This window comes from Lepidochelys olivacea (genome assembly GCF_965140295.1).
Source record: "Lepidochelys olivacea isolate rLepOli2 genome assembly, chromosome: 20".
Lineage (NCBI taxonomy): Eukaryota > Metazoa > Chordata > Testudines > Cheloniidae > Lepidochelys > Lepidochelys olivacea.
The window spans coordinates 284,113-297,415 of record NC_140430.1 but is presented as its reverse complement, the minus strand read 5'-3'; the positions used below and the strand labels follow the sequence as shown (position 1 = coordinate 297,415).

Genomic DNA, 13,303 nt, shown 5'->3' with positions numbered 1-13,303 from the left:
TGGGAAGATAGAAATGGCTTAGTCAATCGCTGCCTTGCCAGAGCTCTGCTGAACCATCTCTGCTCTCAGATTTCTTCCCAGCCTCTGTGAACAGCCCCAAGAGCTCTTCATATCTCCTGGCTTGGTGGTGGTGGGGCTGGCTTTTGGGACAGTGCTACCACCTGGTGATCACAGAGGGTACATGCAGTTTCTGCAGTCCAAAGATCCAGAGAGATGCTGAGGGCCCAACTGGTAGGCGAAGGACGGTTCTGTGCATACAACAGAACCAACCCTATTCCCTGTGAAGCTCCATTTGACCAGGACTTGTTTCCACAGTCTGGGAGTTGTATGCAGGATTTCTACAGATGCAGTGTCCAGGCAAGGCTCTCTGGGAGCCCAGCATGCAGCCAGAAACTCCAGGGAGGAAGGAGGGATCCTGTCTGCAGCCTCCTTGGGCAGCAAATTCCTGCTTGCTGGCTCCAGGGTGCCTCATGAAGGAGGGATCATCATAGGAAGCTTAGCCTTCAGTCTCAGATGTGAGTCCCGCAAATGCAAAGTAACACACACTGGCGGGGAGATTTGAACTCCTCAGGAAACCCAGGGCTCTAAAAAGGATCTGGGTATTGCTGAGGGCAACTCTGCTGAGACCTCTGCTCAGCGCATAGTTGGAGCCAGGAAAGCTCTAATCCCTGATTCCAAATCCCCACTTCAATCCAGCACCCCTGCTCTAATCCCTGCTCCTCCAACACCCTCACCTCAATCCAGGCCCCTGCTCTAATCCCTGCTCCTCCAACACCCTCACCTCAATCCAGGCCCCTGCTCTAATCCCTGCTCCTCCAACACCCTCACCTCAATCCAGGCCCCTGCTCTAATCCCTGCTCCTCCAACACCCTCATCTCAATCCAGGCCTCTGCTCTAACCCCTGCTCCCAGATGCCAGACTCTCCAGCACCCCCAGCACATGCCATATCCCCAACTGGCACTCGCAGCCAAACTCCCCCTGCATTCCCTGGGATAACACCAGTCCCAAGTCCCTGCTTTCCTGGTACCCAGCTCCAAAAGGGGCCACAAGGCCCATGCTTCATAGGGTCACGCTAACACAGATGGAACACACAGGATGTTCTAGCACCATCCGGTGAATTCCCACCATAACTTGCATCAAGCCACAGATGCCCCCTAACATGTGTCAGTGTGGAGTGCCCCCTCTCCCTCCAGCTTCCAGGCTTCGTAACTCTCAGGTTCGCCCACCAAGGATTGCTGGGCAAAGCTGTCCTCAAAACTACCCCTCCCTTGTCCTCTTTGTCTCTGCCTGAACTCCTAGTGAGCGTATCACTGTCTGCCTCTCCCGGCCACGTCCGACCTTGCCCAGGAGGCTGAGCTATCGACCAGCCATCTCAAATATCTGCTTGGCCCATGGAAGGGGAGCATTCGGGCACATGCAGCATGGCTAAATGGGAAGCAGTTTGTGAGAGGTGAACAGGGAGGCAAAGGCATTTAGAAAACTATTCCAGATGGCAAGGAGCAGGTTCATAGCCAGGACAGAGACATGTAGGGCCCTGGGAACAAAAAAGAAACCTCCACGCATGAGTAAATCCAAACCAAAGTCAAGCAGCTTGCCTCAGTGGCAATGGCTCTCGGTGCTGAGACCCCATGTCTCTGCTCACTGTCCCCACAACACCCGCCGCGCCCAGAATTTGCCTGGCTTTGAGAGGCAAAGATTTCACTGTTTAAAAACAAGAACAACAAAAATGTTTCTAGCCTTTCTGGTTGGAAAGGAATCAATGCAGCGGCACCTGCCAGAGCCTGCAAAGAGAACAGCAGCACTGAGAGGCGTGAGCGATCCCATTCAGCGCAATAGGTGGTTAACTCTGAAACTTAATGATGTCTGCTGAAATGGCAGCATGGTTAACAATTTAATTGCTGGTAGATTTAGTAGCAGCATTTAGCGAATGTGGTAATCCCACAATTCCAAACTGCCCCACCCCAGTCTCCCTATGCCAAATCCCGCAACTGCCCCCTCCTTGGATCCCAAGACCTCTGGCCTCCCTATCCCAACAACATCTGTGATGCAGTTACATACAGTCAGTTCATGGGGAGAAGGGTGAAATTAACAGACACATAAATCCCGAAGGGACTGTGCGGAGCCTGTTGTTCAGGGCAGGGGCGGGGCGTGTTGCCTGGGGTCTGGGAGGGTAGGGACTGCTGCACTGAGTGTGACATTTATGTCCCTACAATTCTGAATCTCCTGTCTTTCCCAGAGAAGCCAGGGATCTGTGGTAGGATTTCGGACCCAGGAACCGCCCAGTACATGGAGCCTTGGCTGCATCCCACAGCCCGACCAAGAAGTTGATTGTGGTTGTTTGCAGGGATAGAATCTCAGGACCTTCTTCTTTAAAAGCACAGACCTGGGCACCCGAGCTAAAGGAAACTCTCCATTCACTGTTATTAATATAGGGACTATGACACACAGCTGAGCTGCTCTGATTCCAGCCAGCAGAGGGCAGTGGGGTGCAGAGACACTCACACACTCTGATTTTCTCCAGGACTGAGTCCCAGTTTCCCAGTCCCCCTGTGGGTGGGGCCATCTTAGCGCACCCCAGAGCTGGATGCCCATGAGACCCAGAGGCTGCTGCAAAGACAGAGCTTCCATATGCTGAAATATCCAACTGTCCCCGACTAAGCAAATGAGAAAGTGCCTCTCATCCACCCCACTGACTGTGTTTGGACACAGCCTAGCCTGTTACTGCTGATTGTATCTGCACTGGCATAAGAACACGCTGAAGGAGCCCAGCCCCCGCGCTGCAGCCATGGGAGGAAGCCTGACTCCAGTGGGAGCCTGAGGGGCTGAGACGCCGTATCCCCAATGGACGGCCTATAGAAAGGTGGGAGGAGGGAGATGTTTCCCCATGGCACTCCTATAGAGAGATGACAGGAGATAGCCCTGTAGGCACTCCCTCCACAGAGAGACGGGCAGGGGGTGGCTTCCAGTCCCCGCCAGCCTGGTGGGATGGGGCCCAGGAATCCCTGAGGAAAGGCTCTGGGTATCTTCCGATACCAGTTGGTCCCTCTGAACTTCTGCCTTTGGAAATCGTAAGTGTTGTGATTTTCAGGCCATAGGCTCCCCACTTCTACAGGGCCCCCTACAAGATGCTCCCTGCCAGCCACCCCTGGGACATCAACAGCCCTGCTCGTATAGGGCCCTGGACTCAACACCCAGCCACCACTGCGGCATTAACAGCCCTGCTCCTATAGAGCCCCGGACCCAGTGCTCCCTGCCTGCTACCTCTGGGGCATCAACACTGGGGCATTCCACAGGGATGCCTCCCTGGCAGCTGACACCAGGCAGCTGATAAAGAGAAATAACATTTCAGTCATCGAACTCGTTCCAGTCAGGCAGCTGACAATTGCTCCCTGCCTTCACTTCTCCTGCATCCCTCCCCCACCTCTCCAACCCATTTACGGTTAGTTCAGGTCATGATTTCTGCCTGTTACACATGGAGCATTTTAATTACAGCAAGCAGTTTGCCTGCCACGTGGGGAGCCTGCGGGCCCAGCTGGCATGAGTCACAGCACCAAGGGAGTGGCATGAGACATATGAAGGGCCAACCTGAGCCAGGGCCCCTGGCTGCCAGAATTTAGAACTAGATGCTCATCTTAGCAGCTAGTACATCTGTCTTAGCAGACCCCACACTCTGGGGCAGACAGTCCCCCCTCCGCACCAGACCTGATGGAACTGGTAGTGGTGGAGGGGGAATGAGGCCTCAGTCCCCAATGAGGGAGCTACAGCAAAGGCACATGGGCTCCGATAGAGGTAGGGGAAAGAGCAAAACTGCTGTAACAGTCCGCTCTGCCGCAGGGAGCCATTTATGGGGCCACAACTGCACTGAGGACCAGGTCGCCTCGTGGTGCATGAGCTCCTTAATGGTGGAAATTAAGCAAAGAGCAAGTCTTGGGGGGAGGGATAGCTCAGTGGTTTGAGCATTGGCCTGCTAAACCCAGGGTTGTGAGTTCAATCCTTGAGGGGGCCATTTAGGGATCTGGGGCAAAAATTGGGGATTGGCCCTGCTTTGAGCAGCAGGTTGGACTAGATGACCTCCTGAGGTCCCTTCCAACCCTGATATTTTATGATTCTATGATATTTGAGCCCCATAAACATAATTCTGCAAACACCACTCAGCCAGATCCTTGTGTCTGTTCAGGTTCCCCAGGTGGCAAGGTTCCTGCCAAAGCTCAATGCCACTGCCTTGCCCCAGAATGGCATGGTCTATGCCCATGGTAACAGGTGCCCAGTGCTGTTTATCAACACATGGACCCTGTCATACTGGCACAGCTGAGAGACAAACAGGCTAGCCAGGACAGGCCCAAGGACAGAGACCAGCTGGCAGGGTAGCTGCCCCTTGGCTCCCTGCTGGGTTTGTCCTTCCCCACATTACTGAAGGGGCAAAAAGCTCCTGGGAGGAGTGGGGCTTACTCACCACAGAGAAGTCCTCTGGCCCACACTCAGCCCCTTGGTAGCTGCAGCTCAGCAGCATGTCCTCCAGCTGATGGCAGGTGCGGTTGTAGAAGTTGTACATGTTCAGGGGCTGCTCAAAGGCCTCAGGGCTGAGCTGGGCCAGGGGGAAGCCCGGCTCCACTGTGCTCTCATACGCCACCAGGGGCTTCACCAGGGGCGCAATGTAGAGCCAGTCCTCCTGGCTGAGCTGCGAAATCCGCAGGAGGTTGATATTGCAGAAGGTGATGGCTGGAAAGGTCATCTTGGGGCTATTCTGCTCATCCAGCTGCGTGACATGGTGGTACTCCAGGTAGTAGATGATGCGGTCAGCCACTTGGTAGAGGAACATGGAGAGGGAGAGCAGGAAGGCCAGTGCCCAGAACATCTGCCGCGCCCTGAAGCCGTCCTCCATGAAGATGTGGCTGGCTCCATGCAGCGTGCAGCTGCTGGCAAAAGCCACAATGTCAGTGGCCGTCCTCTCCTCCTCCTCTTCATCCTCCTCCTGACCATAAAGGATCTCGTCCACGCTGTCATCTCCTCGCCCCATAGCCCCGTTGTCTCCATGCCTCTCTTCGCTGGAGGAGAAGGAGATGGTGCAGAATATCTGGATGGGCATCCTGCAGGAGGGGGGGTCCTGCCCCTCCCCACCCCTCCTTGTTCCGTTGCTGGCCAGGGGGTCCTCAAAGGCTTTGGTCTGACCCTCTTGAGGGACAAAGGAAGAAAGATATGAGAGCAGGAGAGAGAGATAGGGAGGACAGAGGGAAAGGAAAGTTGAATGAAAAAGCAGGGAGGAGAGGGGGAGAGAGAGAGGAAATTAGAGTGACCAGATGGAGACAGGGGGTGGCAAAGGGAGAAGTGGAGACAGAGAGAAAAAGGGAAGAGAGAAGAGCCTGGAGGAGAGAAAGAGACAAATGAGATATTGTCGGAGAAGCGAGAGAGAAGGGGATGGGAGGAAGATGAGTGAGCGGGAGTTCTGCAGGGCTCCCACCCAGCCCCGAGAGGAAACTGGTCCGGATTGTGGCTGGCAGGGCAAAGAAGAAAAGTGTTGCTGGCTCCAAAAGCTTCGCTGCTCAATTTGCTAACAAGTTGGGAGCTCCCGATCCCCTGAGCTCTGAGCCGAGTTGCAGCACTCCTGTGTGGCTGCCAGCTCCGGACGATTGCATGCGGGTGTGTGAGCACGGAGTCCTACAGCCCAGTGCTGCAATCAGCCTGGCCAGCAGAGACCGGGCCTGCTGAATAATTGATCAGCGTTCCTTGTCCTCGGAGCCGGTGGAAGAGGTGATGAGGGCCGGGGGGAGGGACACAGTCCAGCCTGGCAGCCCCTGAGAGTCCGATGCATCCAGGCCCCATCTTCCCAGTGGCAGGTTGTTTCCCGAACCCACCATGTCTCAGCCTGTTCTAACACCTCACAACTGTTTATCAAAAAGTGTCCAGAGCCAGAGAGAATACGGGACCCACCGAGCCCAGAACACAATGTTTGGAGTTCACACTACAGAGAATACGGGACCCAGAGAGCCCAAACCACAGTGTGTGGGATTCATACCACAGAGAATCCTCTGGCCATAAACCAATCAAGTTGGTGCCTTGTGCTGGGAAGCTGGATTTCTGCTGCCCTTGCAGGACACAAAGCATCTCAACCATGCCCTGGACCTTCCCTGTACACAGGGGCTTCCCAAATCTGCTACAGTCTCAGGGTATGGGGCACACCCCACCCAAAAGCAGGAAGAAAGTGATGCTAGGTGAGCAGAGGGGGCAGCTGCCATGAGTCTTGGAGGGCAATTTTAAGGTGGATCCTAAAATGAATGGGGAAGAAAGTGCAGGGACCGAGGTGCTTGTGCTGTAAGGGGGTGGCAGCAGGACCTGGAGAGCCAGCACCAGGGAAGCTGCAATAGCCCAGCTGAGAAAGAAGCTCCTTTTATTCTGATCTGCAGCCTACCTCACGGCAGTGCCTCCCCCCATGCAGAGCCTTGCCTGTGGTTTGCCTTCCCTGCACTCAGACCATTAGAAGAGGAGTCTGATGTGGCCACAGAGTAATTTCCAGCCTGTTTCTTGCACCGCAGTCGCGGCTGCCTAACCCAAGAGGGATGGGAAATGTCTAAACAGGCAGCACTTGCAGGCCTGAGAGAGCAGGCCGGGAAACTGGCCGTTTGGGTGATGTTAACTCAGCAAGAAGTGGACACAGCTCATCCCTCTGGCTTCACTGCTCATGGGCTGCCTCCCCTCCTTAGCATCTGGGTAAGAGGGTCAAGTCCTCAGCACACCCACTCAGCACACCCACTGGGAGGCCTGCACCCAGAAACCCAGTCCTGCTTTCTACTCCAGCCCCATGGCAAGGGGGAGAATGGTGATGAAAGCCTTGGGTCTGGTATAACCTGAACACACATCTGGTCAGTGCTGCCATTCTCTGAGCTCGGCCAAAGAGAGGGCTCATCTACAAACAGGGATTCAGCCAAGGGGAGTGTGGGGGCTGCACCCTCAAGCACTGTCTATGAAAAGAGAGATCTCCTTCTGTGCCTCACTTTCCCCAACTGTGACACTTAGAACATTAAGGCAGGAGTCGGGGGAGCTGAGCTCTAGCTCAGCTCTTCCATGGACTAGCCTAGGGCCAGATTCTCAAGAGAGCGTGGCATTCAGCATCTCCCCTGTTCTCAGTGGTGGGTATGGGGATTCCCCATTATTCCCAGTGATGCATGTGGAGGGGATGCCCCCTTGACCCCAGTTTACCCTGAGCAGCTTGCACCATTGCTGGAGCCAGTTCAGCAGCCACTGCTCATGGGGAGGCCCTACCTGGGGATGACCGAACCAGGCGCTGGCAGTGCTAGAGGTGGGTCAGCAGGGGGGAGATAGAGGGGATCCAGAATGGCTTGGCATGGTCCTCAGAGTGCAGCCTGGGGAGACCTCTGGCTCTGAAGTCCCACCCCTTCTCTTTTCTGCTACAGCAATCTCCTGAGACATCCACTATACACTTGACAACCTGCCTCACTGAGGGGGAAGAAAAGAAACAAATGGGAAACTCTTGCAATTAATTCCACCATGACTGCATTTTCTCTGAGTAGCTCTGAGCCAGGTTCCAGTTTGCCCCACTCATAAGGACAGGATTCCTGCCCTCAAAGCATAGCTGCCAAGGCCAAGGGGCAGAGATGGGAAAGGAGGTACTAGTAACTCATTTCCTTTCCTTACCAGCCTGGGATTGTGACCTGGGGGGTGAGGTGGGGTGGGGGGCACATGTGGGCGGGGGGAGAAAGAATGGCTCAGTGGTCACAGCCCTGGCCTAGAACTCAGAAAACCCAAGTTTGTTGGATCATATTAAAGAAGTTCTGTATTAAAATCACAAATGAGTTTGATTCCCCATAGTTCAAATTCCAGGGTATTACTAATGAAGAGGTCTCTTGGTTTTTGGTACTGTTTCTCTCCCTCTATGTGTGAAACTTGCAAGCTGCTAACTGTGTTAGTACATTCTAAGACAGAGTCTGTTCTCAAAGCAGTTCACAGAGAGAGAGACTCAAAACAATACTCTAACAACAGAAACAGCACCCAGAGACTCCCCACCCTTTTGTTGTATTAACAATTGTCATTAAAATAGAGATAGAGGATGTATGTGGATGGATGCTTGGTGTGGATAATAACTGAATGATCAGGGAGGTGCCAGCCTAAGAATCCAGTGTCCATCGGCTGAAGAAGGTGTCAAGTGGAAATAACCAGAGGACCCCACCCGGAGGGCAGACTGGAATCCACCCAACAGCCTCAAGAATGGGAGAACCAAAGAACAAGATAACATCTTGGAGCCGTCAGGAATGTGCTATCTGCTGATTGATTCAGCAACAGCATGATGAAGCAATTCCCATAGACTGGCATAGGAAGAAATTCCTATAAAAATAGACTCTAAAAAGTGAGAACTTTGGGGTCTGATTCTGCAAACCAACTTCCAGGAGCATCAGATGAGCATCTGACAAGGCCCTGCTCCCTCCTCATGTCCAGGCCACCTGGCCAGTGGCTTGGCATGAGCAACTCTAAGGCTGGTAACTATGATAACAACCTTGCAGAACCTGTGTGTGTGTGTGTGTGTATGTTTGTATGAATGAATGTGAGAATAAATTTGAGACTGAATGGAATGTTATAACTATAACTAACTGCTTACTATGATTCTTTCTGTATTCACAATAAATGTGGTATTTTGCCTTTTTCCCTTTAATAAGATCCTGCTGGTTTTTATTTTATTGGTACAACATTTTGGTGGAGAATTGCGAAAGGGGGAATATTGGTAAAAAACCTCAGTTATTGTAAATATTGGTGTGCACACCGCCAGCTCTAGTGAGCTAGGCATTTCTATTAGGTTAACCAGACCTGCTGGCCTCCGAGAAGGTAGCAGGCGACCTGCTGGCCTCCGAGAAGGTAGCAGGAAAAACAGATTAAACCAGACCTGCTGGCCTCCGAGAAGGTAGCAGGGGACCTGCTGGCCTCCGAGAAGGTAGCAGGGGACCTGCTGGCCTCCGAGAAGGTAGCAGGAAAAACAGATTAAACCAGACCTGCTGGCCTCCGAGAAGGTAGCAGGGGACCTGCTGGCCTCCGAGAAGGTAGCAGGAAAAACAGATTAAACCAGACCTGCTGGCCTCCGAGAAGGTAGCAGGTGACCTGCTGGCCTCCGAGAAGGTAGTAGGGAAAACAGATTAAACCAGACCTGCTGGCCTCCGAGAAGGTAGCAGGGGACCTGCTGGCCTCCGAGAAGGTAGCAGGGAAGAACAGGCTAACCGGACCTGCTGGCCTCCGAGAAGGTAGCAGGGAAGAACAGGTTAACCGGACCTGCTGGCCTCCGAGAAGGTAGCAGGGAGAAACAGGTTAACCAGACCTGCTGGCCTCCGAGAAGGTAGCAGGGAGAAATAGGTTAACTGGACCTGCTGGCCTCTGGGAGGGTAGCAGGGGACCTGCTGGCCTCCGGGAAGGCAGCAGGGGAAAAACGCATAGATTAAGCTATGATTTCAGAATCTAGGCTGTGTCACTTGCTAAGTAATACCAGCAGTGACAAAGAGATTGAAATATCCATGTTAAGATGTTTAAAAGAAAACAGGGTAAGCCAGTACTAGAGGGAGGAATGGAGTCAGAAGGAACTCCAACCTCACCTTTTGTTAAAGAAATTACACCTTTTAAACAAATCCTTCAAAAATTTGGGCACAGTCCTTGGACTAAACAAGGCCTAGCTGATGTCTGCACTATTTCGGACCTAGAGGATAGATTGGCTCAGTATATCCTCATATACAAACCTTCTAGTGCTGCCAAAAGAGATGCAGCAGCAATTTGGTTGTTGTGGGAGGCATGTAAGGATTCTTCCCTCCGCTTGTCTTCATGTAAAGAGGAAAAGGCACAAATGGAAAAGGGAGCAGACAATTGGAAGGTGCTGGCTACAAATATCCAAAGCCAGCTGAAAATAGTGAAAGAGGCACTCCAGGAATACAAAAAGAGTGAAAAAGTTAACTCTGCAGAGGCTGGAGGGAATTAAGCAGTTAAACTTTGTATTTCACCCAAACAACTTTTAACCGAAAATGTTAAAAAGGAAAAGTGTTAGAGCATTCTTGGTTTCTTTGCAGCCATTCTGAAAGAAAAATGGGCCCTTTTCCAAAGGAATGTCTGTAAATTAGCCAGGCAAAAATAAACTATCTGATTAAAATCATTTGACTGGACAATTTAGTCAAATTTGCTAAAAGAACATAAGAGGGTTCTATTGGAACTTAACTGCGTCAAATGTATAAAGGGAATGTAAGATGTAAAAAACAGAGCAGTGTGGAAGGGATGTTGAAGGAAAAGAAAATGTGTATGTATCTGTGTGTGTGTAAATATGTAAAGTTCTAAGGACCAGTTAGTTTTGTTTTTGTTTTAAATAATGCCACTAAAAATCCATTTGACTCTTTAATTCAAAGTTGCAAAACTGACAGACCTTTTTGCTAGACACAGGTAATTAGTGTTGTTTGGCTTTGGGATTTGGCATTTAACCCTTAAAAGGTAACTCAATGCTTTACAAAATTTAAAATGTTTTTAAGTTGTGGCTGCAGCAGGGCAGTCAAAATCAGGAGAATATAAAAAAAAATTTTGGATTCTTTTTGTTTGTTTTTTGTTTGTTTGTTTTTGTAACAAAATAGCAGATGAGAGTTGTAGTAAAAAAAAAAAAATTAAAAAAAGACAGTGCCTCTCTGAAGCAACAGCAGGGGTGAGGTGCACAAAACAAAAAGAAGCAATGTTAGAAACACTGAGTCTTAAAATGGCTCTGAGTAATCAGACTGTCACTTTGATAAAGGTACATGAAAACTCTGTAAGCAAAAAAAGAAATAGTGACACCTTATGTAAAAATGGATCTGGATAATGTTATAGAAGTTAAACTATGGAAGGAATGTGCATTTGCCCCAGAACATGTGCAGGATATATTGTAGAAGGGGCAAAAGAAATGCAAACATACCATGCTACTTAATTAAAATGCTATTAGGGCTCCAAAGGGAGCCACAATAGGTTGGGTTTTCTTTTTCAGATTGCTGTGTGTTTTGGAAGCAGAAGTTAAAAGTAATCAAAACTCTGGTGAAAGTTGATTGTGTCCCTTTTAAGATAGAGTCTCTGAGCTGCTGATGGCTTTAAATCCAAAAGCAGGAAGTTTCTGTGAAAATGCAAATTACCTAAATGATAAAGGAAGGAAAGAACTAGCAGCACAAAGGAGCTGCAGATAAAGGACATACCTGGTCAGCAAACAAATTGTCTAAATAAAAGGCATGGGATAACAAGATAATTTTAATAAATGTAATGATAATAAGTATCCCTGTAACAACGTATAGTGTGTATGATTTTTGGAAAAATCCTTTAAGGTCGTATGGTAATGATGCTTCTCAGTTATTACCTGTAAATAAAACTTAAAGCTTAACACAGCAGGAAAAACATTATAAACTTGGTCTGCTGTATAAGAAGGAAAACTCAGGGATTTAATGACTAAACAGTGGGAGAATTTCCCCATAACCCTTAAAAGATAAAAGCCTTTGAAACCTGGCCTGCCTATAGAACAAAAACAGGAAAATATGGGGGCAATTTCTCTGTTTTGCCTGCAATCAGCAAGGGTATTTGTAAAAGAAATATTTTAAGCAATAATCTGCCACCCCAAAAGGGGTAGAAACATGTTTTTTTGTCTTTCAGAAAATCAGGAAAAGCTGCCAGCTGAAAAGCAACCCAATACCATGAATCTACTGTCACAATAGAAATTGTGTTCTGTGTTCTATGTTTTGTCTTGTGTTTTGTGTTGTTGCTAGCACTGTTGTGTGTTTAAAAAAAAAAAATACTGAAGACCTGCAGGAACTTAAAAATAAATTAAGCTTTCTGTCCCAGCTACAGGACAGCCTGATACAAAAACAAGTACATGCCAATGTAGACTTGGTCCAAATTGGTCTGGGTAACCTAAAAGGCCAATGGAATCTTTAGTAATGGCTTAATACTACCACATGGCTTATCCATAAGAAAAAAAAAAATATTAGAAATAGGAAACTACACAGCCATAGCTATGGGAAGCACTGAAATGCAGATACTTGCACTAGCTACTTTGGAACACAAAATGTTCTGGGTCATATTGGGAAATATTAAGGGTTTGATGCATTTGTTAAAAAAGAAAGAGATCATTGGTTGACACTTATCAATATGAATGGATGCAATATGTTTCCAGCATTGTAAACCAGACTTGTTAATGGGAGAAATTGTTGTCAAAATTGCACACCAACAGTCCCTGGAGGCAAAGGTATTGAAGGTTAACCCACTCCCCATATTACACATGGGATCCTTTTGGCTACCCTGGACCTTGAGCCAGTGGGCTGGGGAGGGAGGGAAGCTATTGGACACTAGAGGGAAGCTATTGGACACTAGAGGGTGTACCGAATGGACTCCTCAAAAGTGGGTGTGCCTCACCTTGCCTGTTGCCCCAGAACCTTGTAGTAAAGATACATCACTAGGATCATGTATGTGGCAAGAATTGGAATCACAAACTCAAATTGCCTCACAGTACTTTCTCTTGAATAGGCTACATAGAAAGTGACACTGACGATTATAAATCTTAGTGTCAAAAGGGGGATTATGTTGGATCATATTAAAGAAGTTCTGTATTAAAATCACAAATGAGTTTGATTCCCCATAGTTCAAATTCCAGGGTATTACTAATGAAGAGGTCTCTTGGTTTTTGGTACTGTTTCTCTCCCTCTATGTGTGAAACTTGCAAGCTGCTAACTGTGTTAGTACATTCTAAGACAGAGTCTGTTCTCAAAGCAGTTCACAGAGAGAGAGACTCAAAACAATACTCTAACAACAGAAACAGCACCCAGAGACTCCCCACCCTTTTGTTGTATTAACAATTGTCATTAAAATAGAGATAGAGGATGTATGTGGATGGATGCTTGGTGTGGATAATAACTGAATGATCAGGGAGGTGCCAGCCTAAGAATCCAGTGTCCATCGGCTGAAGAAGGTGTCAAGTGGAAATAACCAGAGGACCCCACCCGGAGGGCAGACTGGAATCCACCCAACAGCCTCAAGAATGGGAGAACCAAAGAACAAGATAACATCTTGGAGCCGTCAGGAATGTGCTATCTGCTGATTGATTCAGCAACAGCATGATGAAGCAATTCCCATAGACTGGCATAGGAAGAAATTCCTATAAAAATAGACTCTAAAAAGTGAGAACTTTGGGGTCTGATTCTGCAAACCAACTTCCAGGAGCATCAGATGAGCATCTGACAAGGCCCTGCTCCCTCCTCATGTCCAGGCCACCTGGCCAGTGGCTTGGCATGAGCAACTCTAAGGCTGGTAACTATGATAACAACCT

General features: G+C 49.2%; 1 protein-coding gene across 2 annotated transcripts in view; it reads right to left on the bottom strand.

The window, feature by feature from the left end:
* The window catches only part of ASIC1 (acid sensing ion channel subunit 1), a gene marked incomplete at its 5' end in the record, with an annotated part of 120,452 nt that overhangs the window by 22,903 nt on the left and 84,246 nt on the right, over positions 1-13,303 (bottom strand). The window contains one exon of one of the 2 annotated variants that reach the window (XM_084610520.1): positions 4,454-5,086. The exons of the other annotated variant lie outside the window; for it this stretch is intronic. Coding sequence (XP_084466646.1) covers positions 4,454-5,086 — 633 coding nt within the window. Of the gene's footprint in view, positions 1-4,453; positions 5,087-13,303 lie in introns of those variants that run through there. 2 annotated transcript variants of the gene reach the window in all.